Below are 25,551 nucleotides of genomic sequence, written 5' to 3'. Positions count from 1 at the left end.
TATAAACATTCGGGTGCTCATGCCCCTTTGAATATAGTGATTTTTTTAAAATATTTTATTTGTTTATTTGACAGAGAGCTAGAGAGAGAGCACAAGTAAGCAGAGCAGCAGGGAGAGGGGGAGAGAGAGAAGCAGGCTCTCTGCCAAGCAGGGAGCCCGATGCGGGGCTCGATTCCAGGACCCTGGAATTATGACCCGAGCCGAAGGCAGCCGCCCAACCAACTGAGCCACCCGGGCACCCCTATAGTGATTATTTTTAAACTTAAGTCAGATACATCACTCCTCTGAACCTTACAATGACTTTCCTTCTCATTTAGTGAAATCCTTTTTTTTCTCTACAGTGGTCTATAAGACCCTACCTGATCTTCCTGGCCTCTCTGATCTTGTCTCCTAATTCTTCTATTCCTTCAGTCTGCTATAGCCACACTGGCCTTGCTATTTCATATATATATATATATATATATATATATATATATATATATATATATATGATTTTATTTATTTATTTGACAGACAGAGATCACAAGTAGGCAGAGAGAATGGGGGAAGCAAGCTCCCTGCTGAGTAGAGAGCCCAATGCAGGGCTCCATCCCAGGACCCTTAGATCATGACCTGAGCTGAAGGCAGAGGCTTTAACCCACTGAGCCACCCAGGCGCCCATGGCCTTGCTATTTCTTGAACATGTCCTGCATTTTCCTGACTCCCAAGACCTGACACCTGCTGCTTTTCTGTAAAAAACACTCTGGTCTCACAACCTCATGGCTTCCTTCCTCACTTTCTATAGAACTCTTCTTACTTAACACTTTAGAAAGAGCTTCCCCTGGGATGCCTGGGTGGTTCAGTTGTTAAGTGTCTGCCTTCAGCTCAGGTCATGATCCTGGGGTCCTGGGATCCAACTCTGCATCAGGCTCCCTGCTCAGAAGGGAGCCTGCTTCTCCCTCTCCCACCCCCCCTGCTTGTGTTCCCTCTCTCACTGTCTCTCTGTCAAATAAATAAAATATTTAAAGGAAGGGAGGGAGGGAAGGAGGGAGGAAGGAGCTTTCCCAACTATCCTGTATAAAATAGTATTATACATTCACCTACATCTTCATATCTGGCCATGTCCCCTGCTTCACTGTAGCACTTTGTATACCTGCCATACGATTTCATATATAGTTTATTTGTTCCTAATATCTTCCTGCACTAAAATATAAGCTTTATCAGGAAAAGGGCATAGATTTTACTGCTGATCCCTAGTGCATTGAGTAGTCCTTGTCACAAAGTAGGTCCTCCATAAATATTTGTTGAATAAATGCATGGATTGTGAATAACGAGTCCCATTGTGATAAGCAGAATGATGCCTCTCCTGAACACTACCCAGAAAAAACAAAATACACATTCTTCTCAAGTGCACATGGGACATGTTCCAGGATAGACCAGCTGTTAGGCCAAAGATGAAGTCTTAGGAGATTTAAAAAGATAGATACCATTCAAAGTATCTTCTCCAACTATAACAGGATGAAGTTAAAAATTAATTATAGAAGTAAAACTAAAAAATTCACAAATTTGTGGAAATTAAACAACACACTCTTAAACAACAGATGGATTGAGGGAAAAAATCACAAGGGAAATTTGAAAATTCTTAACAATGAATGAAAATGAAAACAATATAATATATCAAAACTTAGAAGACACAATAAAAGCACTGCTGAGGGAGGAAGTGTATAACTATAAACATTTACATTAAAAAAGAAATATTTCAAATCCACAACCTAACTATACAGAGGCAGCCCTGTGGCTCAGTCAGTTAAGTGTCTGCCTTCAGCTCAGGTCATGATCTCAGGATCCTGGAATCAAGCCCTGAATCAGGCTCCCTGCTGAGCAGGAAGTCTGCCTCTCCCTCTCCCTCTGCCCCACCCTTCCCTCCCACTCATGCTCACTCAGTCCCTCTCCCTCTCCCTCTCAAATAAATCAAATCTTAAAAAAAAAAAAAACTAACTGTACAACTTAAGGAACTAGAAAAAGAAGAGCAAACTAAACTCAAAGCAGAAGGAAGGAGATAATAAAGATTATAGCAGAGATCAATGAAATAGAGAACAAAATAACAAAAAGAGAATCAATCAAACCAAACTTTGAGTTCTTTGAAAGGAGCAAGAGAATTAACAAAACCTTCAACTAGATGAACAAAAAAAAGAGAGAGAGAAGAATCAAATTATTAAGCTCAAATGAAAATGGAGTGCTAAAACTGGAACAACACAGAGATTAGTATGGCTCCTGCACAAGGATGACACTCAAATTCTTGAAGTGTTCCATATTTCCTATAGTTATAATATACTTGACATTTACTAAGAGAGTAGATTTTAAGCATTCTACTATATAACTATGTGAAGTAATGGATGTGTTAACTTGATTGTGAGAATCATTTCACAATGTATCCATATATCAAATCATCATGTTGTATACTTTAAATAAGTTATAATTTTGTTTGTCAATTATACCTCAGTAAAGGTGAGGGAAGAAAAGAATGTGGGAACATTACTATCAATTCTACAGAAATAAAAAGGATTATGAGAGAGAGCTATTAACAATGTATGCCAACAAATTGGATAACCTAGATGAAATGGATAAATTTCTAGAAACAAAATACCTACCAAGGCTAAGTCAGAAAGAAATAGAAAATCTGAATAGACCTATAGAACTAGTAAGGAGATTGAATCAGTAATCAAAAATGTTCAAAGGAAAGCACTAGACTTGATAGCTTTAGTTGTGAATTCTACCAAATATTTGAAGAACTAACACCAATCTTTCTCAAGCCTTTCTCAAAAACTGAAGGGAAGGGAACCCTTTGACTCATTCTATGAAGCCAGCATTACCCTGAAACCAAAGCTAGACAAAGGTGCGACACAGAGAGAAAATTACACACTGATAACCCTTATGAACATTGATGTAAAAATGTTCAACAAAACTACCAAGCCAAATCTAGCAGGCGTGGTAAAAGGATTATGTACATCATGACCAAGTGGGATTTATTCCTGCAATGCAAAGACAGTTCAGTAAATGAACATCAGTCATTGTAATTAGACCACGTTAACAGAATGATGGAAACAAAAATGCGTGATCATCTCAATTGAAAAAGCATTGGACAAATTCAACACCCTTTCATTATAAAACACTTGGGGTGCCTGGATGACTCAGTTGTTTAAGCATGTGACTCTTGCTTTCAGCTCAGGTCATGATCTCAGGACTGTTAAAGTCAAGTCCCACATCAGGCTCCTTGCTCAGAGTGGAGTCTGCATGAGAGATTTGCTATCTCCCTATCCCTCGCCCTTTGTCTCTCCCCTGATCATACATGTGCACACGTTCGCTCTCTCCCTCACTAATAAATAAAATCTTTTTTTTTTAATTTTTTAAAACCCTCAAAAAAACTAGGAACAGAAAGAAAGTACCTCCACATAATAAAAACCATATATGCAAATCCCACAGGGAACATCATAATCATGGTGAAAGACTAGATTTTCCTTTAAGATCAGGAACAAGGCAAGGATGCCCACTTCTGCCATTTCAACTCGACATAGTACTGGGATTTCTGTCCCAGTTTTTGCCATTAGGCAAAAAATAAATAAATAAATAAAAGGCATCCAAATCAGAAGTGTAGTGTTATTAGAATGATCTCTGTTTGCAAATGATATGCTCTTAGATGTAGAAAACCCTTAAGACTTCACACCAAAAAAAAAAAAAAAAAGAAAGAAAGAAAGAAAGGAAAAACCTGTTAAAAATAGTAAATGAATTTGGCAAGGTAGCAGAATACAAAGTCTAGTAACAAAAAGCAATTGCATTTTTATACATTAACAATGACAAAGAAAAAGTATTTTTCTCATGAAAAATTTTTAAATTTATGCATTAAAAGATGGTATCAACACAGTATAAAGGCAACCTGGAGAATGGGATAAAATATTTGCAAATTATATATCTGACAAGGAATTAATATACGGAAACCATGGAAAACTCCTAAAACTCCACAACAACAACAACAACAAAAACACTTTAAAAAATGGGCAAGGGCTCCTGGGTGGTGTGAGGTCATCATCCCAGAGTGCCAAGATTGAGTCCCGCATCGGGCTCCCAACTCAGCAGGGAGTCTGCTTCTCCCTCTGACCCTCTCCCTTCTCATCCTGTCTCTCACTCTCTCTCTTTCTCTCAAATAAATAAATAACACCTTTTTTTAAAAATGAGCAAAAAAAACTTAAATAGGCATTTCTCCAAAGAAGATATACAAATGCCCAATGAGCACATGAAAAGAAGTTTAACATTACTGATAATAAAATACAAATCAAAACTATAGTGAGATACCTCATCATACCCATTAGGATGGCTACTATCAAAAAAAGGGGGGGGCACCTGGGTGGCTCAGTGGGTTAAAGCCTCTGCCTTCAGCTCAGGTCATGATCTCAGGGTCTTGAGATCGAGCCCCACATCGGGCTCTCTGCTCAGCAGGGAATCTGCTTCCTCCTCTCTCTCTGCCTGCCTCTCTGCCTACTTGTCATCTCTGTCTGTCAAATAAATAAATAAAATCTTTAAAAAAAAAAAAGACAATAGCAAGTGTTAGTGAGGATGCAGAGAAATTTGAACCCTTGTGCATTATTGCTGTGAGTGTAAATGATATAGCTGCTGTGGAAAATTTGGCAGTTCCTCAGAAAATTAAAAATAGAATTACCATGTGATCAAGCAATTCCACTTCTGGGCATGTATCTGAAAGAATTGGGAAAAGAGGATTTTAAAAACCTATTTGTATGCCTGTGTTCACAGAAGCATTTTTTGCAATAGCTAAAACACGAAAGCAATCCAGGTGTTCATCAGTGGATGAATGGATACACAAAAAGTGGTGTATACATTCAATGGAATATTACTTAGCCTTAAAAAGTAGGGAAATTCTGGCACATTCAATAATATAGATGAACCTCGGGGACATTATGCTAAGTGAAATAAACCAGTCACAAAGAAACTAAATATTCTGTGATGATTTCACTTATATGAAGTACTTAGAGTAGTCAAAGTCATAGAGACAGGAAGTAGAATGTGGTTGTAGGGGGAAGTGGAGGTGGGGAATTATTGTTTACTAGGTATAGATGAAAGAGTTATGGGGATGGTTGGTAGTGAAAGTTAAACATTATAATGAATGTATTTAATATCAATAAACTATACACCTAAAATAAGATGGTAAATTTTATGTTATATGTATCTTAACATTAAAAAAGGGGGGAGGGGGAGAATAATGCCCTGCCAGAGATATCTATATCCTAATCCTCCAAAACTGTAAATGTGTTATTTCACATAACCAAAGAGATTTGCAGAAATTAAGTTAAGATCTTGGGATGGGAAGAGTATCCTGGTTTATCCATGTGGGCCCAATGTCGTTACAAAGGCCCTTGTAAGTGAAAGAGGGAACTGGAAAAGTGTTAGAGAGACTTGAAGGTGCTTTGCTGCTTACACTTTGAAGATGGAGGAAGGGGCCACAAGCCAAGGAATCCGTTTGCACTCTAGAAGTTGTGAAAGGCAAGGAAGCGAATTCTCCCGTGGAGCCTCTGGAAGGAACACTGCTCTAATAACACCTAATTTTTAGCCCAGTGAGATTTATTTTGGATTCTGACCTCCCAAACTGTACGAGAATAAATTTGTAGTGTTTTGAGCTACAAGCTTGTGATAATGTGTTCCATCAGCAGTAGGAACTAATACACATGCCTGCGCCTCATGTAACCTCCCTGGGACAGGAACCAGATCTTCTTTGGCTGCACATGTTACAGTTGGTCACTGTTCTGGGGGCACAGGCACTTTGGCTTTTCAAACTGAGAGTATCTGACAGATCATCATGCCCCTTGTGCTTATCACAAATCCTGATGAATGATATCACTGGATGTAGATCAGCTTTCCCAGAATATCCCTGTACTTAAAAGCCCACACTGGACTACCTCTAAAAAAATAATTCACTTTTGAACAGTGAAGTTTACATCCATCAGTAGGAGAGACAGTGACTTAATCCCATCCATTCCCAACACTATCCAGATGACTGAGTGGAATCTCAAGGTTCAGGGACTAAAATGGGAAGTTCTCACAAGATCCCTCAAAATTCCAGAACTGAAGAAATGAACAAAGCCAAAATCCAAGAAGATAGTAGAACCATCTAGAAGATCACAGTTGGTGTTACCAAGCCAGAAAAATGGGTACCAGGCAGAAGAGAGTAAACAAGCCAGGAACAAACAACCCCTTTACGGGGTTGTTGTATCCCAGCCTGTTGTACTTGCTTTTGGGGGCCAACTAAATGTGAAGCTTTTTATCTTGATAAAGTCCCAAAAGTTTATTTTCACTCTTGTTTCCCTTGTCTTTGGAGATGTGTCTTGAAAGAAGTTGCTGTGGCTGACAACAAAGAGGTTACTGCCTATGTTCTCCTCTAGGATTTTGATGGATTCCTGCCTCACATTGAGGTCTTTCATCATTTTGAGTTTATCTTTGTGTATGGTGTAAGAGAATGGTCGAGTTTCATTCTTCTGTATATAGCTGTCCAATTTTCTAAGTACCATTTATTGAGGAAACTGCCTTTTTTCTATTGAGTATTTTTTCCTGCTTGTCTAAGATTAGTTGACCATAGAGTTGAGGGTCCATATCTGGCCTGTCTATTCTGTTCCATTGATCTATGTATTTGGTTTTGTGCCAGTACCATGCTGTCTTGGTGATCACAGCTTTGCAATAAAGCTTGAAATCAGGCAACATGATGCCCCCCAGCTTTGGTTTTCTTTTTCAACATTTCCTTAGTGATTCTGGGTCTTTTCTCATTCCATACAAATTTTAGAACTTTTGGGACTTCATCAATATAAAAAGCTTCTGCACAGCAAAGGAAACAGTCAACCAAAAAAAGAGGTAACCCACTGAATGGAAGAATTTATTTGTAAATGACACTACAGATAAAAGACTGGACAAAGAACTTCTCAAACCCAACACCTCAAAAACAAATAATCAAGTCAAAATATGGATAGAAGACATGAACAGACATTTCTCTAAAGAAGACATATAAATGGCTAACAGACATGTGGGAAAATGTTCAACATCATTAGCCGTCAGGAAATTTAAAATCAAAACCACATTGAGATTCCACCTTACACCAGTTAGAATAGCAAAAATTGACAAGGCAAGAAATAACAACTGTTGGCAAGGGTGTAGAGAAAGGGGAACCCTCTTACACAGTTGGTGGGAATGCAAGCTGGTATAGCCACTCTGGAAAACAGTATGGAGGTTCCTCAGGATGCTAAGAATAGAGCTACCCTATGTCCCAGCAATTGCATTACTGGATATTTACCCCAAAGATACAGATGTAGTGAAAAGAAGGGTCACATGCACCCCATTGTTCACAGAAGCAGTGTCCACAATAGCCAAATGTGGAAGGAGCCGAGATGTCCTTAACAGATGAATGAATCAAGAAGATATGGTACATAATATACAATGGACTGTTACTCAGCCTTCAGAAAGGATGAATACCCACTATTTGCATCAACATGGATGGGACGGGAGGGAATTATGCTAAGTGAAATAAGTCAAGCAGAGAAAGACAGTTATCATATGGTTTCACTTATATGTGGAACATAAGGAATAGCATGGAGGATATTAGAAAAAGAAAGGGAAGAATGAAGAGGGGGAAATCAGCAGGAAGATGAACCATAAGAGACTATGGACAACAAGAAACAAACTGAGGATTTCAGAGGGGAGAAGGGTGGGGAGATGGGTTAGCCTGGTGATAGGTATTAAGGAGGGCACGTATTACATGGAGCACTGGGTATTATACACAAACGGTGAATCATGTAACACTACATTAAAAACTAATGATGCACTGTATGGTGACTAACATAACATAATAAACTTTAAAAATAAAGTAAAATTCATCAAATAAAAAAGAAATACCAAAGGTGAATGGATGGCATTTGATTCATGCCCACACAAATCACTGCGCTTTTTTTTTTTTTAACTATACTGTCCAATAAGGCAAAGTAGGGTTTTTCATATGCTGTGCAGGAATATTGATGGTCCAGTTATAGTTTTTCCTAATTGAATCTGGCTTTTAATGAACAGAACTTAATATACCACCAAGATCTCTAGTTCTAGAAAATAAACAAAAACACTTTAAAATTCAGTAAAATTAAGATCTCAGAATGTAGTACATAAAGTTTCAGATCTGATTTTTCATTTCCACATATAAGTTATTGAGTGATCATTTAATTCATTTTTCTGAGTCAACATTTTTATTTCACCAGGAGAATATTGCAAAAATCCCGGGTTGTGTTGTTTATAGTTTGTGATTAATGTTTTCCCAAATAATAGGATGGAATGGAGAGAGGAAGAATAAGTAATCTGATGACCTTCACTTTTTAAAAATTTTTATATATTCTTTTGAAGAAGTAATAGCAGTTAATTCATGTCATTTAAATGTTTGGCAAGATTAAGTATGACAAATTGCTTTAAAATGATAAAGTTATATTTCTGAGTACCTGTATTTATATATGCTAATAATCAGTTTTTAAAAAACACAGGCAATAAGGGTAAGGTCAGCATTCTGAATCACAGAGCAAAAACCCTGTTGTCACCAATACTGATGTTACTCATGCCTAAATTTCCAAAAGCCTAGTGGAAACTAGGTAAAAATGCCTTCTGACTTGCCTTTGGTTCTAAAAGGCAGTCAGTGTTAAGCAAACACAGATCCCTTTTGGGAGCCTATATAATAAAGTCAGACACATCAATCTCTACTCATGTCTCTAGTCAGGATCTGACCCCAAGCTCTTAGGGTATAATGGAAGAAAGGAAAGAGGGGCGGGCCGACTGACATTAGCTAACAGAGTTTGTGGAAAGGTTCAGATGTTCCTGTAAGCAAATAAATATCATTTCTTGACTTTGTGTTCATATCCTGTCCCATAAAACAAAACGTATCTCTCCGTGATGATATAAGATTACATTATAGCCTCCCTATACTTTAATGGCTTTCAGTTAACCCCAAGATTTGACTTAAGAAAAGGGATGGAAAGAAAAGTCACCTCCTGGTTATCCTGGATGTTTTGGTCCTCAGATTTGCCTTTGCCACCGATAAGTGTGTATGATCTAGAGTGTCTCAACTAATCTTCGTGGGTACAGTGAAGGGGAGCAATACAATACCTTCCCTACCACCTGTGAAAAACCGATGAGGTAAATGATGTGAATGTACTTAGTAGATCCTGTTATATGACAATGAGATGACAATGCCTCCTGAGAGAGCTACTTTCTTGAAAAGAGAATGAGGTACCCCTCATATATAATATATATATATAATGTATATATCATAATATATAATGTCATCTCACTTAGTATTAGAAATAGTCCACATTCAAGAAATAAATGTTTCCCATGGTTATGAATAAAACTCTACTTTGATGAAACTAGTAGCGAATTAGAAAACTAGACAAGAGACCAGAAACTTGCCAGCCAGCACTTCGGAATGTTTATTAGTACCATCTCCCAGAGTGTTTCTGGGCAAGTTAATGAGATTAGCATAGATCTTTAATGCCCCTCTCACATTCCAGATTCCATCTGAAAGGAACAACAACAAAACAACCTTGGAGGGTGGGCACGGTGGGGGACCTGTATCCATGTTACAAATAGGGAAGAGTATCTGTCATAAAGGAAGACGCTGAACAGGGACTTGTAACTTCTCTTCCTGAGCGGGGGAAGAAACGTATGTCCATGAAAGGGAAGACCGGCCCATGTGGAAAGGCACGGAGAGACCTGAGGATCTGTGTAGAATATGCGGCTGTAGCAGCTGCAAACCTTACATCTTCTCAGATTCAAGCCCAGGGGAGAAAAAATAAGGGCTTCTTTCCAAGCATCTCAGCAAAGGCATCTCCATTGCTTCCTTGAGCTCTAACTGTGACAGGTGCCATCCCTGAGCCATACTGGACTGCCAGAGAAATGAAGTGTGCCTTTTAGTACCTTGGGCCCTGGAGTCAGAGTGAAGCGGAAGGAGGCCCCCTGGAGCACATAGGTTATAAGAGAGAGTGGGGGGCTCATTCCTCAGAGAGAAATCTGGGTGCAGTGTCTAGGGGGAAAAAGTGTGGACAAATGCTTGGCCACCACATTTACTAAAACCACAGGCTCTTGATCACTAGCTGCTTTGTGTAGATCCAAGTTCAGGAGTGAGATGGATTTAGTAAACCCTTGCTGGCTCTCCTGTTGACTTGAGGAACTCACTTGCCACAGCCTTTGCTTCTTGTTCACCCATAGCCCTGCCTGCCACAGCTACTAAGCTGGCTTCATGTTGATTTGTGTAAGGCTAATCCAGCACTTGCTTGTTCTTGGGAGTTCAGCCCCTACAGCCCGTCCTGCCAGTATTCCTCCATGATGGAACTCTGCTTTTAAAAGCAGGTGAAGTGTCTCCCTACCACAGGATACCAACATGCTACTGAGTTTTTGAGGCCTCACACTTTCCTGGTAGCTGCCTCCCCTGAGAAGATTGTGTATCCAGAAAGGAGACTATGCTATTTCGGAGTTCCAGTGGCTCTCCTGGACTCTGTCCAGTTTGCCCAGACCTAGAAGCTAAAACAAAGCAAGCCCACCTAGGTTACAAAGCACAGGGGGGTTCTCCCCAAGGAGAACGGGGCTAGCCGCCCACCCTCCTGGGCAGGGAAAAGCTGCAGGCTGTGTCTATTCCCTGAGGTTTCTAGTTACCTTACTCCATGACTCAGATGGTTTGCTTTTAACGTTCTGCTTGTCTTATTCCATTTGGCCTATAAAAATGCTCACATCCTTAGGTAGATTTCTTCTAAAGAGTTGAATGTTTCTTTGTCAGGTCATACAGCATATTTGACGATAATCGCCAGGATCCCACGGGACTGACCGCTGCTCTTCAGGCTACGGACCTGGCCGGAGTTCTGCACACGCTCTACTGTGTCCTCTTCCACGGCACCATCTCGGACCCTAGTACTGCCAGCCCCAAGGAGAGTTACGCTCAGAATACAGTCCAAGTGGCCATTCAGAGTTTACAGTTCTTCAACAGTTTTGCAGCTCTTGATCTGCCTGCTTTCCAGGTACCAAGCATTGGTCAGTGTTGATGTTAACCAACCAAGAACTCAGATTTTATTGTAGGTAATGGTGTGAGGTTCTTCTGCATTTGGAACAGAACGAATAAACCACAGTAAAGGAAATCACAATACATACTATTTATGAAACTACTGTCTTCTGCGAACCATGTTAGGTGCTCTACATATGTGTTCTCATTTATTCTCATGATGGTCCTGCAAAATATTATACCCATTCTACAGAGGAAAATGCTGACAGTTAAATAATTTGCCCAAGGTTACATGTGGCTTTGCCAGGACTGGTACCTGTGGTTTTCTGACCCCAAAATCTGTGCCACTCTGCTCCTAACAAATCTTGTCTTGATTTCTTTATGGAAAGGCATTATTATCCCATAAACTTTTAAATATTAAGGAAAGTCATGGTTTCTTACATAAACAGAACCAAAATTGTTTTGATTGATAGGACTTTCTGTGGATGATTTAACTGACTTGTGTCCAGTATAAAGTGCATGTGTAGTTATATGTGCACACCTCTATAAATTCAGTTTTTATAGCTGAAGAAAGAAAAATTGCTTTATGCTGTAACACCAGACTGTCAGCTGAGAAATAGATTTTTTTTCATGTAGGAAATTTAATTTTCAAAAACACTGAACCTTTGGAACAGAGCAAGCCCCAAGGAGTAGACTTCTCTTTCGGTTTATTAACTGTCAAGCGATTTCATTAAAAAAGGAACAAACTTGGCAGATGATGAACCCATAATTTAGATGAATTGCTTTGCTCAGAGGGAAAAAGGTTATAGAGATACAAACGTATGAAAATGGTGGACTTTGGCCGTTCCCAATTAGAAGAAACATTTGTTTTGTAGCCAGTGACAAATGTGGAATTCTTGTCTTCCTGTCATTCCATTCACAACAGGAAATTAGTAAGTTGTATCATTGGATTCGATATCTTTCCACTTTGAAGAGTTAGTTTATCCATCCCAAGAACAGAAATCTCTTTAGGGTTAATGCATTTCAGTTTCCAAAGGGCTTGAACTGGTCTGAGGTAATAACTACTTAATCTATATAAAGTTCTGAGAGTTTATAGGCACACCTCACGTTGTCTGCTCCAGAAAATGCCAGTGGTTCATGCCTCTGGGTTGAACATAACATCTGGGTTTTTGTGAAGAACCAAACCCATTTGTTCAGTGTCGAAACAGCTTGGAAATCAGGAGATACTAAATTTTTGTCCTGAGAACATGGAGACTAGCAGTCACCCATCAGCTAGTCCAAGTAAAGTGATTTCCTTTGTCACCAGGGATCATGAAAACAAAATATCTGAAAACTGTCTCTTAGCTTCTAGTGGCAGAGGTCTTCTGACCAGGATTCGAACTGCTGCAGGGTGCTCCACGTGATAAGCAAAAGCACCTGTGTTAAGTCAGCCGTTCCATCAGTCACTCTTGAGTGTCAGGGAGCCCAGATCCATGCACCCCCACACCATTCCTGTGAGCTTGCAACCTGTTCAGTCTCACTCAAAAGGAACACCACTGAACCCCAACCCGCCCTGCTCCCCTAGTGGCCCTTAAGTGCAATGACAAATAATATTAGAAAAATCAGAAGCTTATTTTTGGAGCCCTTCATGGCAAATGAACATAAAAACCAAGACTTCTCTCTACCTCCTCACCATGTCTAGCCTGAAATGTATTTCCCTGCTTGAGCTGCTTTTGTCCGAAACAGCAGGGAAAATGCCAGGGTGACTCAAGAGTGTTCAACCCATTCTTAGACTCAAATGCCCTGTTTCCCAAGTGGAATGCCCTTTCTTGGCTGGTTCCTGACTGTTCTCTGGTACATTTATGTCTTTTTCTCTGTCCTTCATGGAGTTCCAAAGTTCTCTTAACTTTATTTTCTATTTTCTTCTTCTTCTTCTTCTTCTTCTTTTTTTTTAATCTCTGTTCTAACTCCTGTTTTATCTTATCTTAGTCAGTTTGGCCATAATTATTTCTCATTCTCTCCCCAGACATTATTCCCACGTACCCTTTTCCTCTTGACTAGTGCATGGGCCAGGAAAGCCTACATGAACCTTCCTCTTGGCTGTCATCCTTTCTAAATTCAAGGTCCAGCTCATTTTTTCTTACTCCTCATCAGCACATGCGGGCCCCCAAATGCCCAGAATTTCTAGCATCAGGGCCTCTAATACATCTACCAATGATTACCTTATTGTTCCAGTTACTTTTATACATTTAAAAGAAAAAACCTTAATAGGCAATAACCACTTTATTATGATCATAGTTTCTATGGGCAGAATTCAGATAGGGGTGACTTGTCACTGCTCCATGATGTAAGGCTTCGGCCGAGACCCTCAGACGACAAGTGGGGGAATGGAGGGACAGGTTGACACAGAGAGCTGGGAGCTAAAATTATCCAGAGGCTCCTTCACTCTTCTTTTTGATGCCTGGGATGACTTAAAGACTGGGTTCACCAAGGACTGTTGCTAAAGACTCTACACGGCTTTTCTGTGTGACTTGGGCTTAAAATATCATGCTGGGTGCTGAGTGAGTGTCCTGAGAGGAAGCTTCCAGAAAACAAATGTTCCAAAAGAAACAGAAACTGCATGGCCTTTTATGGCCTAGCCTTACAAGTCGTATAGCTACCTATCAACCATACTCTCTGTTCAATCGGTCATAAGCCCTCCAGATTCAATAGGAGAAGGCATAAGCCCCACCTCTCAGGGGGAGGACTGTCAAGGATTTATAGGCATTTTTTGGGACCACTGCACTCTGTTTAGCAAGCTAAAGTAAAACATCCACCAGATATCACTGATGTAGATGGACATCTGATCAAGCATGTAACACTCAGGTAAATACAGTATAAAATAACAGTGTATGCATCACAAAGCAATGGGCAAGTGTGGGAGAAAAGTGCTATTGTGATAAATATGGTCAGAGAAACTCAGGTTCTAGTTCATCAAAACAACTTACTTGTCACAAGTGAGATCTTAGGAACTACATTTATAAAAGACAGGAAAAGAGATTTTAGGTACACATAGGTCTGACCTCAGGAAAATATGGGAGACAATTTATGAATTGCCTGAGAGGACCACAGTCGAAATGAGATAAATTGTCTGACCTGCCAAAGAGTTGAATTAGATGGTGTGAGATGTGTTGACCATTTGAGGCCCAGGGCATCATAAGAATACGGAGCTGCAATGGGCATCCTTATCAACCTTTGGATCTGGAGTCACTGATGTGACTTTGGGCCATTACACTATCAAGTTTTATGACCCTAGACAAATCGTTTGAACTCAGTTTCTCATCTGTATAATAAACAGAAAACACCTACCTCACAAGTATGAGGGCTAAATGAGATTAGGTAGAAGCACCGTGCTAGCTAGCACATAGTAGGCCCTCAAGGAATGTGGAGGAAGAATTTGCCCAAATTGCCTTTGCAGACATTGGTTCAGAAGGTTGACTTTTGAGTGCAGCATTCCCAGTGCCCCTCCACACTTCTGCCCAGCCATAAGCCCATGTGCTCGTTTCATGTGAGAACCCATCATGTAGTCAAACATTTTCTTAGCTTATTCCATTTCATTGTATACGAATAAGGCTGTCAAAATATTTTCCCCCTTCAGCAAAGAGTCTGATTTCACTGTGAATTCATAGGCACAGATGGCCTTGAGATCCTGGATATTGTATATTGCATACACTTTGACAGATTTTACAATCGAAGGTGGTCTCAAGAAACAAATCAATGTACTGACTTGGCAATTAATTCTGGCTAAAAAGGAAATATAGTTTCCTTGAAAAATTGGTTTAATTTTTATATTCAAACTTACATGCCCCTTGACCTGCTCTTATCAGTGAAGGTTAAACAGAGGGTACTGGGTCACAGCATGCTGGACACAACTAATTAAATAAGGGCTGAGCTGAGAAGGTGTCATTACTTGATTTAAAGGAACAAAGCTCTCGTGAAGCCTCTTTGGGGCTTGAAAAACATTTTGTCTCAGGGCAATGAAACTGAGACAGAAGGCACTCTTAAAATTTAGTGGTCATTTTATTTCAGCAATACTCACTAACAGAACTGTGTTTCACCACCGTTAGGCAAAGTGAATTCATTACAACTTCCAAGCTGCAACGTATCTGACCTGGTTCAAGCCCAGCAAGACCTCAAATCAAGAGATGAGTTTAAAACACGGCCTTTTCCCACAGGCCAGCAGTGGTGCTTCATTCCAGTGTCGGCTGCGAGTGTATTCTGTGGGCTTTGCCTCTCCCCTTTGCCCTCCTGTCGCTCTGTCTGTTTGACATGTTTATTAAATAGAAGCTTCAGGCTGCACAGACAGAGTCAGGCTCTCCTCCCGCGTTGCCCACCAACAACAGCCCTCTGCCTGTCTGGAGAAAGGATCCCAGAAGCCTTACAGTTGAGGGGGCTCCGTGGTTTGTTTTTATTGGGGGGAAGTGGGTTGTTGGTTTTTTTACATTCTTTTGGGAACGCTGGGTTTCTAGAGCCTTTTATTTGAATAATAAGCAGTCATTATTCGTATTGCTTCCCTATTTGAACATCAGTAAATATTTGGAATTGTGTTTTTATCCCTGTGTTCAAGAAAATGTTTTCTCCTTCAGATTAAAAAAAAAAAAGTGTTAGAAGTTAGCTAAATGATAGATTCGCAGGAGAATTTTGGTATTTTGTATTTTTCCAAATTTTCTACAGTGAGAGTATTTGTACCATGAGAAAAAAATTCCATACTGCAGATGGAATAAATAACCATGGTTTAGGCGGATAGAATCTTGATCCACATAGTAAAGCGTATTTCTCCATGTCTCTTCTCAGGTTAAACATTCAATTTATTGTGGTCATTTATTAGAGCGGGAATCCCTGAACTGAACTCTGAAACATAGTGCTCTAGAAATTTCCTATGCTTTTCCAGCACCATAGCAGAAAGTGCACAGGGTCCAGTCTTGCTCTGTGATTTGCAGCCCCTCTCCCCTAGCTGAGGAGTTCTAACCGCTTCTTGTCTTTGTCAGTCTATTGTAGGGGCAGAGGGCTTGTCCCTGGCTTTCCGGCACATCGCCAGCTCCCTGCTGGGCCACTGCAGCCAAGTCTCTTGTGAAAGCCTCCTTCATGAGGTCATCGTCTGTGTGGGCTACTTCACTGTCAACCACCCAGATAACCAGGTAAGAGGCCCTGGACACTTCTTAGACTGCCCCCCCCAACACTAAGAGTGTGAGGTATTGGAGTGAGAAAAGGCAGGCTGGCCTGCTGGAACCCATCTGTCCTGTGTGAGGCCCTTCACCCAGGGTCCAGGGACAGGTCTCTGACTTATTCTATCCAAAGAGATGTGGTCAGCACTAGATTAGCACCAAGGCCTCCTCTTAGAGCTGTAAAAATAAAATATTTTTAATACAACCTTCACTCCACAGAAGCATCAAACCCTTACCACACAGGTTCTGATGTTCTATCCATGTCTTTGTTTTGTTTTGAGGAGGTCGGTCGCACCTTTCCGCCTGGATCACTTTGCAGATAGCATTAGAGTCAGGGGCTTTCTGAAGCCGCTTTTGGTGCTTGGCTTTTGCCTAGGTGCTTAGAGGCTACTAGGTGGTGTTGGAGGGGGGCCTGAGAAAACAGGACTTGGGCTTCTCTCCCTTGAGTCACCCAGAGTAGTTTTGCTTTTAACTGTTGGGATAATGTAGTTTTCAGGCAAGGGTTCATTAGTAAATAGGGTTCTGCTGCTTTAAGAAGTTGGGAAGACTATGTTACTGATTTTGTAAAAATAATAATAATGATGATGATGATGATGATGAGCACTTTATTTCTCTTTATTTTTAAAACCAGAGTAATGGCATAACTAATGTATCAAATAGTAGTTCCTGACAGCATCATTTATCTAAAGCCTACTGCAACCTTAACAGTATGGATTATAGCTGAGAAAAAAAGCATCTGGACAACTCTTAACTCTCACTCCAAACTTAATAAGTTTTATCTTAGGCAGATCTCTAACAAGCATGCTCATTAGGTCTTTTTAGCCTACAGCAAACTAGACGAGGGCAGGAGAAGGACAGGCGCTGGTTACACTGATAGAGCCGATTACAAGGTAAGAAGGTGTAGACTATGAGCTGAAACTGTCTACCTAATAAGGAGAAAGAGCAAAAGAAAAAATAAGGCAGGGTCCAAAACTCGGAAATTGCAGTCATCTGGGTTCAAAGGCACCCTGAACCCTGTACTTTATTTCCAAGAAGATTCTTTATCTCCTCAGAGCTAACTCTGAATGAGCATGGAAGCAAAATGTATGTTCCCTGCATTTCTTTTTAGGAGTGAGGAACATACAGTTCATTCTAGAAAGATTTTCATGATTAAAATCTAGAAAATGTGGACCCTCACCGGAACAAGTGTCGTACATAGAAAATCCCTGTTTTCAGACACAGCTCTTTCTCACCACCACCCCACACCCACCCCTGGAGCATTCTGGCAGTGCCCAGCAGGTTCATGAGTCTCTTACAAGCTGCTCAGGGAAGGAAAGCTGAGGGAAATCTGTGTGATTTTCTTTTCTTCACATGTATTCATTCATTCAGCCTACTAAATTGTATTTTATTTTCCTTTAGAAGTTTGTTTTTATTTTTCTCATTACAAACGTGTTCCTTACTCACCATGAAAAAGACAGGCAAGCATAGAGAAGGCGGGATCGCTATTATTCCTGACCTCACCATCAGAGATAGCCACTGTTACCATTTTGGCAAGTTCCCTTGCAGTCCTTTTTCTATGAATATTTTTTCCAGTTTTATTGACATATAGATGACATATAACACTGTATTCATTTTAGTGTGCAAACTGGTAATTTAATATATGCATATCATACAAAATTACTACCCTAGTAAGTTTAGTTAACATCCATTACTTCACAGAGTTACAGACTTTTTTCTTGTGGCGGGAACTTTTAATATCTCCTATCTTAGCAACTTTCAGATGTATGATACAGTGCTAGTCCCCATGTTATACATTACAATCCCCAGAACTTCTTTATCCTATAACTGGAAGTCTGTGCCTTCTGACCACCTTCCCTGTTTCACAAACCACCACCCCTGTATGAATATTTTACTTAGCCAAGATCATACTGTGCAAACCCTTATGTCCTGGTTTATACATGTGACATTATAGGTCTTCCTTTCCTTGCACTGTGGTTATGTCCCAATAAACCCATCATACGTTGAAAATACCTTAAGTGGAAAGTACACTTCAGACACCTCACCTAGCTTCAGCATGCTCAGAACACTAACAGTTGGGTAAAATCATCTCCCACAAAGCCTATTTTATAGTAACGTGTTGAATATCTCATCTAGCTCATTGAATACTGTAGTGAAAGTGAAAAACAGAAGCACGTCTGAGTACAGAATGTTTGTTCAGTCTGTCAGTTGTTTGCCGTCATGATCACGTGGATGACGAGGCCGAGGAGGGGGGCTTCTGGTAGAAGCTGCCAACACTGCACATCTCCAGAAAGTGTCCTATTACTAGCCTAGGGAAAGATCAAAATTCAAAGTACAGTTTCTACGGAATGTGTATGCTTTCATAAAGTTGAAAAATCAAAAGTTGAATCATCATAAGTCAGGCGGCATTTGTATATCAAAATCATACTTTGTGGGTATTTTTTTTATTGACATATAGCTGACGCACACTGTTGTATCATTTTTATTGGCTGCATGCTTTATGTTGTATAGATAGACCGTGGTTTACCAAACGATTTCCTGTTTTAAACTTAAGTTGTTCAACATATATGGCAATGCTATCTACTGCGCTTGTGAAGAGGTGAGGATTTTGCTGTGTTACAGTTTCTCAGCAAGAGTTCAGCTCCTTCAGCACTCCCACATTTGGGGATGGTTTGAAACTTTTTGTCGAAGCCAACTCTTTTGTGATGAATTTACTGAACTCAGAGTTGTGTGGGAGTTAAAAGAGTTTTGCCGCTGCTGCTAGATTACAGACTGATCCTTTTCTGTAGATCAGGCATACCTCCTAAGTTTCGTAGGCTCACCAGAATGAACAGGAAATGAGGTCGAGGGAACTGGCATTTGGAGATGGCATGGCAGCAGTGCCTGGGACCAGGGGACAGAGCAGAGACTGGGCACACTGGGACACGAGGAAGCAGGCAGAGAGAGTACCAGGCGGCACAGGCAGGAGACAGGTGCTCTGTGGCTCATCAGCTGAGGAGGAAGATGCAACAGGGATGTGGAGACAACTGTCGAGAGGTGAGCTCATTATGAAGAAGAAATGAGAAAAGGGAAAAAAGCCAGATCCCCATTTTGACGCCTGCCTCCCAGAAAGACAACACTAAACTGGACATCACTTCTGACTAGAAACAAGATCAGAGAAGTCACTGCAGCCTCAGGCAGTTGATGAAATGACAAGAAGAAAGACTATGATAAAAAGTAGAGAAATCAGAAATTGAAAGAAATTATAGTAATTGTCAAACACTGAGACACTGTACATTACGGAGGTGCTGTTTCTAAGCATAACCCCTGATATTTGTAGAATTCTCGGTACTGTTCTTCCCATCTGTTGTCTTTTGGACCTCATTAGCTCTTCAGTGAGGCTCTACAGGGTATATTTCTGCCTCTCAAACAAGTGAGGAACCAGGGTCTGAAGAGGTGAAGCAAGTCCCGGACATGACATGAAGAATCACTAGAAGACCAGGACTAGAACCCAGGTCTTACAGAGTAACTTGCACTCGACTCAGTGTACTTTTCATTTCGTGTTGCTTAAGAAAATCCCACGTATCACAGACCCCATCTACTGGGGATCTCTAATGTGTATCCTGGGCAGGGGTTGGGGTACAGAAAATAATGCCCACTTACCAAGACAGTACACTGAGAAGCTGTTGTTCCACAACTCTGAAGACCGATTGGAAAGCTGCTGGGACATACCTGTGTGTTTTGTTCAGGAAACTTGTAAAAATCCTGGCAAGTTATAAATGAGTGCATTTTATGAGCATAAAATCGACTGCAGTCTAGCAAATAGAAGGCCTGGGTTCTAACCTACCTCTCTGCCACAAGCTGTGTGATCATTTTTGGTTTGTTGTTGTTGTTGTTGTTGTTTTTAAGATTTTGTTTATTTGGGGCGCCTGGGTGGCTCAGTGGGTTAAGCCGCTGCCTTCGGCTCAGGTCATGATCCCAGAGTCCTGGGATCGAGTCCCGCGTCGGGCTCTCTGCTCAGCGGGGAGCCTGCTTCCCTCTCTCTCTCTGCCTGCCTCTCTGTCTACTTGTAATCTCTGTCTGTCAAATAAACAAATAAAAAAAAAAAAAAAAAAAAAAAAAAGATTTTGTTTATTTATTTGACAGAGAGAGAGAGAATACAAGCAGGGGAAGTGGGAGAAGGAGAAACAGACTCCCTACTGAGCAGGGAGCCCGATGAGGGGCTCAATCCCAGGACCCTGGAATCATGACCTGAGCCAAAGGCAGATGCTTAACTGACTGAGCCACCCAGATGCCCCTTGTGTGATCTTAAATTAATCATATTCCCTCTTGAGATTTGAGCATTTTTGACAATACAGGGAGGTATACTGGTTCTGGAAATGTTGATGGTTGATGGTTGATGATGGTGTTGATGGTTGCATGATGTTGTGAATATACTTCATGCCACTGAATTGCAGTCTTAAAGATGGTTAAAATGGTAAGTTTTATGTTATATATATTATATCACAATAAAAAAACTTTGTTTAAAGAAGTGGATTGTTCTAGATGACCTCCCTTATGAGTTCCATGAGCCTGTGATATTTTAAAAGCTGAGATTAGAACCACAGACAGAGCAGCCTTCTGATCTCATGGGAACTCCAAGCCATTTTGTGGTTTTTCAGACGCTCCTTGCTCTGCTCCAGATTCTGTCAGCACCAGATGGCTTATTTAGTGGCCTCCATGACAGCTCATCCTTAAAAGCTGAAAATACCCTGGAGCCCCCTGGCCCCCAATTAGTAGAGGAGCTCCACTGACAGACACTGATGAGCTGGGACTTACAGGTGAGATGTCTGGGCCTTGCTCTGTGGAGCCATCTCTGGCCACAGTTCTAGCTGCATCAGAGGCTTGTGCTCACCGGCTCTCAGCCACGCTCCGTGCCATCCCGCTGCATTGGGGGAAAGAGCCTCAGGCTTACTAAGATGATAACTGCTCCTATCCCAGTAGAATCGGGGAGTTTTCTGCAATTAAAAAGCTAATTGATTATTTCATTCTAAAAACCTGTTTTATTGAATTCCCTTCCTAATCTCCCCAAAACCCAGTAATTTGCTGAGTGTTTGCTGAGGGGATGTGGTAAATAGAGCTTTCAGCTCTCTTCCCAGCTCTGGTCAAGATTCATGGAGTCTTCGCCTGGAAGCGCTCTGGAGTCTCCAGTCCAGCTGCCTCAGATTGCAGGTGGAGTAGCTGAGGCTTGGAGGAAGGGAAGGAATTGCGAGCAGGACCTGGGATGCCCCTGCCCCACCACTGGCAGTGCAGTCAGTGCCCTTTCCACCTCTCTTCTGTTCTTGGGAAGCGAATGTATTTAACCTGATGCCACGTTCTCTAAATCAGAGGAATTTCAGAGGAGAAATTATGATGCTCAATTCATTTAATGCTTCTATATCATTAGTCAGAAGTCATGTTAATTTGCAGGCCTGTATGTCCGCAGTGGGTCCTTTATTTCCTCCTGGGGAAACAGCTTGTGTCTTTATAAGACAGGAGATTTTGAACAGCCGAAGGCTGTTTTATTAGGCAACTGCTTTGCATAAAGGATTGGCACTATTTTTTTGCCACCATTTAGTCTATTAACTGGAAGTACTGAGCCCCCCTGATACCAAAGATGACTTCAGAAGAGAAACCTGAATAATAAAATATAATACCCCATTCTTGATGAAACCAATCATCTGTTTCCTATCGGGCTGCAGTATCTAATTAAAATGTTGTTTTTATAATCAAAAACTTCCTTGTATTTTATGTTAATTTTGTGACTCTTTTGAAATCCCTTCCCATTTAATTATTATAATGAACATAATTAGTAGTGCTGTCAGCCCTTCACTTTATTTACATTTTATATTGAATAATTAAATGCAGTCTGATAATTAAATTAACTCGAATGACAGATTGTTTGACTGCCTGCATATTACTGTATTGGGAATAAGCACCTTTGCATATTCCTTTTAGTTAGTGACTTTTTCATTTGGAAAGACCCCATAGATCCCAGCTCCCAGAGCCGGAGTCTCTTGTGGCAGGTGAGAGGAGGGATTCCTGTGGCCCCCTGCCCCCACCCAGCTTCTCCAGAGGGAAGCCCTTGCAGATCCCTGCACTGTACCAGAAGCTCCAGCACTTCTGGGGAGATCAGAACAGGTGAGGAAGTTGGACAGTGAAGCCTTTGAAACCAGATTCTGCCTGAGCTGGGTGACATGCATATCCCAGGTCTTCTGTAATTTGATGACTTAGTAAGAAAACCTAAACATTGATTGATTAAACATACCTGAACTGTATCTATTGTGCTCACCTTGGACATTTCCCTGCAAACAAAAACTGGTCACTTTCTTCGTTGTACAGCATCTGCAGGTGAGGGAAGCAGAGTGACATTTTCAGAGTGGCAGTTTTCCAGAGCCCCATTTCAGCTTTTAGAACTTACAGAAGGGGCCTAATTTTTCAAACATTCTTAGGTCTTTGTCTTTCTCAAAGCGGATGGTCGCAGGTCACACCCATTTGGGAAACTCCCCTGGCCCCACGCAGGTCCATGAATGAAGTCCAGTGTGGTGGGCTCAGGGCAGAAACACCAGTGTTTGAAGCCTTCCTGTCCTCCCAGTGTTGGCAGCTCGTTCTTTAGCTGTCACACAGGCATCCAACCTTCCATATCTTTCTTTGTGTGACAAAGACAGTTCCTCACATAAAATGGAACTGTATGTCTAAGAAAAGCTTAACAATTTTAACAATGTAACCATTTTGAAGTTACACTCTGTTATAGTACCAAAGAAAAATGTGGGATTTTTTTCCCTCCAAAAAAAGAACAATAACTTTCCTAACTATACATTAACTTCTGCCCATCCAAACATGTAACACTTCTAGTGAGTGACCTGGTTAGTATTAGAATGGCAAAATTTGCCAGTTGCCAGTTTGGGTTGATTATATTGAAAGTCACCAATTTCAAAGAAGCTAAATAAAAGGCACCTCTTACTCCCCTCATCTCTTCGGATGGGTTTTCCAACACAAGGGTAGTTTGGAACACCACATGCTCACCCCATGTAAAGCCCCTGAGAGCTTGTAGGGAATGCCTGGCTGCCTCCCCAGGGGATCAGCTGGAGCTGATGGCAGCCCCCACCGAGCTTCAGATGGACCCTTGCACCACTCAGCACCAACCCTGGCCATGGATGCTTGTACTGTGTAACTAAGAAAGGAATGTTCTTCGCTCTTTGTGTGGGATTGCTTCCTGATTCGTAACACTTGTAATTCACACAGATCCTCCTTTGTGTGGTCCAGTGGCAGTTGGTAGGGTGGTACCTGAATGGATTCATATTGCGAATCAGTCTGCCCTGAGGTTTTGAACTCATCTCCAGTGGTTCCTAAAGTCAGATGTCATAGAGGATAAGAGCATGGATGCTTAAGTCAGCTGCCTTGGAAACCTCTATTCTGCTTTATGCTAGCAGGATGACTCTGGGCAAGTTACTGGCCGCTGAGCCTCAGTTTTCTCATCCGGAAAATGGAGGTGTCACCACTACTTCCCAGCTTGTGCAAATTGGGAAGGAGCACAGTGAATGCTCATGGACGGAGCAGTTGCTACCCCCTTGCCCTGTTAACACCATCTCACAGCACTAAATAATACACCTGCTTTAGCAATGGGCTAAATTCATAATTTTGACATAGTGATCTAGAAAATAAAAAAAAGCAGGATCCTATGGATAAATTGTCTTTCCTTTACCGGTTTCCTCAGTTTCTTGTTTTTGAGGAACTCAGATCCAGAACATTCCAGGAAAATAATTATCCTGAAGTCTAACATTAAAGCTTTGAAGTTGAAAGCTAGCCATAGCTTCATCTCAGTGGGACCATAAAAAGCTGGGAACCCACTAAGCCCCTTCAGCATGGCTGTGAGACCAGGAACGTGAGTAGTGTCATTCTGAAGGCTAGTGTCTTGTGTAATTAAACTGCAAAGGGACACGAAGCTAATCACTCCCTTCCGAGTTCCATCCCAAGATGAGGCAGAGCTGTAGAAGACGCATAAGGGAAGCCAAGAAATAAACTGTCGGCACCCTCTTCCCAAAGTACCTGAACCCAGACCCTCTGAGCAGGGTGAATACAGTTAGGACAGCTGCGCACGCAAATCCCAGTCATCCTTTGCTCCCTGGAAAATCCTCTATTGGGTCATCAAATATGTATAAGAAAATGATATCAAAAGGAACGTCTGATCAGAGTTTAACTCCTGACTGGTGGTAGATCTAATTTTTCTGGGCCTGCCTTGGTCTTCAGTCACTGAGGACCTTTTTCATAAATCACCGAGACAGATTATAAAGAATTAAAGAATAACCGGGCGCCTGGGTGGCTCAGTGGGTTAAGAATTAAAGTATCATCACAAAGAAAACCCCTCCACTGAGATAGGAAATTCTATCAATTCTATCACGGAAAGCCCATCGCCATGGATCAAATGCTGGTGCAGCAGTGAGGGCGGCCCAGTCCTTTCACGGCTGCTCAGCCAAGCCGTCCTGGGCACGTCTCTGCTCTTCTCTGGGCTTCACTTTCCTGCTGTCAGAAGAGCCCTTCCTACTCTGATAGAAGATGGATATATAATTCTCGAGACAAAGTGTGAATACATGGCCAGACCAACATAAGTAGATAAATTTAATCATTTTCATTTCTAAGGATAGCATTCACAAATATTCCACTCTAGCCACAGCTGGTCTGTCACTGTTCCACAAACACACCTTAAGCCTTTGTCCTTGCTGCTTTCTACCTCGAATACTTTTCCCTCAGAAATCAGCATGGTTTGGAGAGGCTTCCAGATTTTTTTTCTCAGATGTCTTATTATCTTATCTGACTTTCGGTGACCACTGTATCTAAAACAGTAGATAAGCCCCATGGTTACTGTTTCCCCCTTTACCTTACTCTATTTTCCTTTCTACACTTCCTGCCATATATTTCCTTTGTCTGTCTCCGCATTCCCACACCCATCCCCACCCCATCCCACTAGAATAGAGGTACCTTGAGAGCAGAGTCTGACCCCAGTGCCACAGCAGTGCCTGGCACTTAGCAGTTACCTAATAAGCATGCGTTTAATGAATGATTGGGTGTTGCAAGAATACAGCTTTCCTTGGGCATAATACTGCAGAAAAGGTTAAAATGGTCCCAGGTTTGGAACCATACAATACTTCTGTTTTACTGCCCACACTTCCTGACCTGATATAGAGCTAAAAATTTAAGAGCCATTTCCTCGGCATTATGGGTTATTTGTCTTCTAATCTATTCTAAAAGAAACCCCGTAGTTTCGTTTTTGCTGGAACCAGTGTTCTGAGATCCAAAGGAAGCTACTGTGTTTGAAGATTT

General features: G+C 41.2%; 1 protein-coding gene and 1 pseudogene across 3 annotated transcripts in view; both read left to right on the top strand.

Annotated features, from left to right (window-relative positions):
* The window catches only part of SCAPER (S-phase cyclin A associated protein in the ER), a 508,924-nt gene that overhangs the window by 462,855 nt on the left and 20,518 nt on the right, over window positions 1-25,551 (top strand). For all 3 annotated transcript variants that reach the window (XM_013059415.2, XM_013059414.2, XM_013059413.2), the window contains 2 exons: window positions 10,835-11,072; window positions 16,060-16,209. In XM_013059415.2, the coding sequence (XP_012914869.1) occupies window positions 10,835-11,072; window positions 16,060-16,209 (388 nt within the window). The remainder of the gene's footprint in view (window positions 1-10,834; window positions 11,073-16,059; window positions 16,210-25,551) is intronic.
* Window positions 2,200-2,298, top strand: LOC123389410 (annotated as a pseudogene).

The sequence above is a fragment of the Mustela putorius genome, unplaced genomic scaffold (assembly GCF_011764305.1).
Source record: "Mustela putorius furo isolate JIRA1106 unplaced genomic scaffold, ASM1176430v1.1 tig00003972_pilon_pilon_pilon, whole genome shotgun sequence".
In the NCBI taxonomy this organism is placed as follows: Eukaryota; Metazoa; Chordata; class Mammalia; order Carnivora; family Mustelidae; genus Mustela; species Mustela putorius.
Note: the sequence above shows the minus strand (reverse complement) of the source record. Positions and strands in the feature narration are given on the sequence as shown.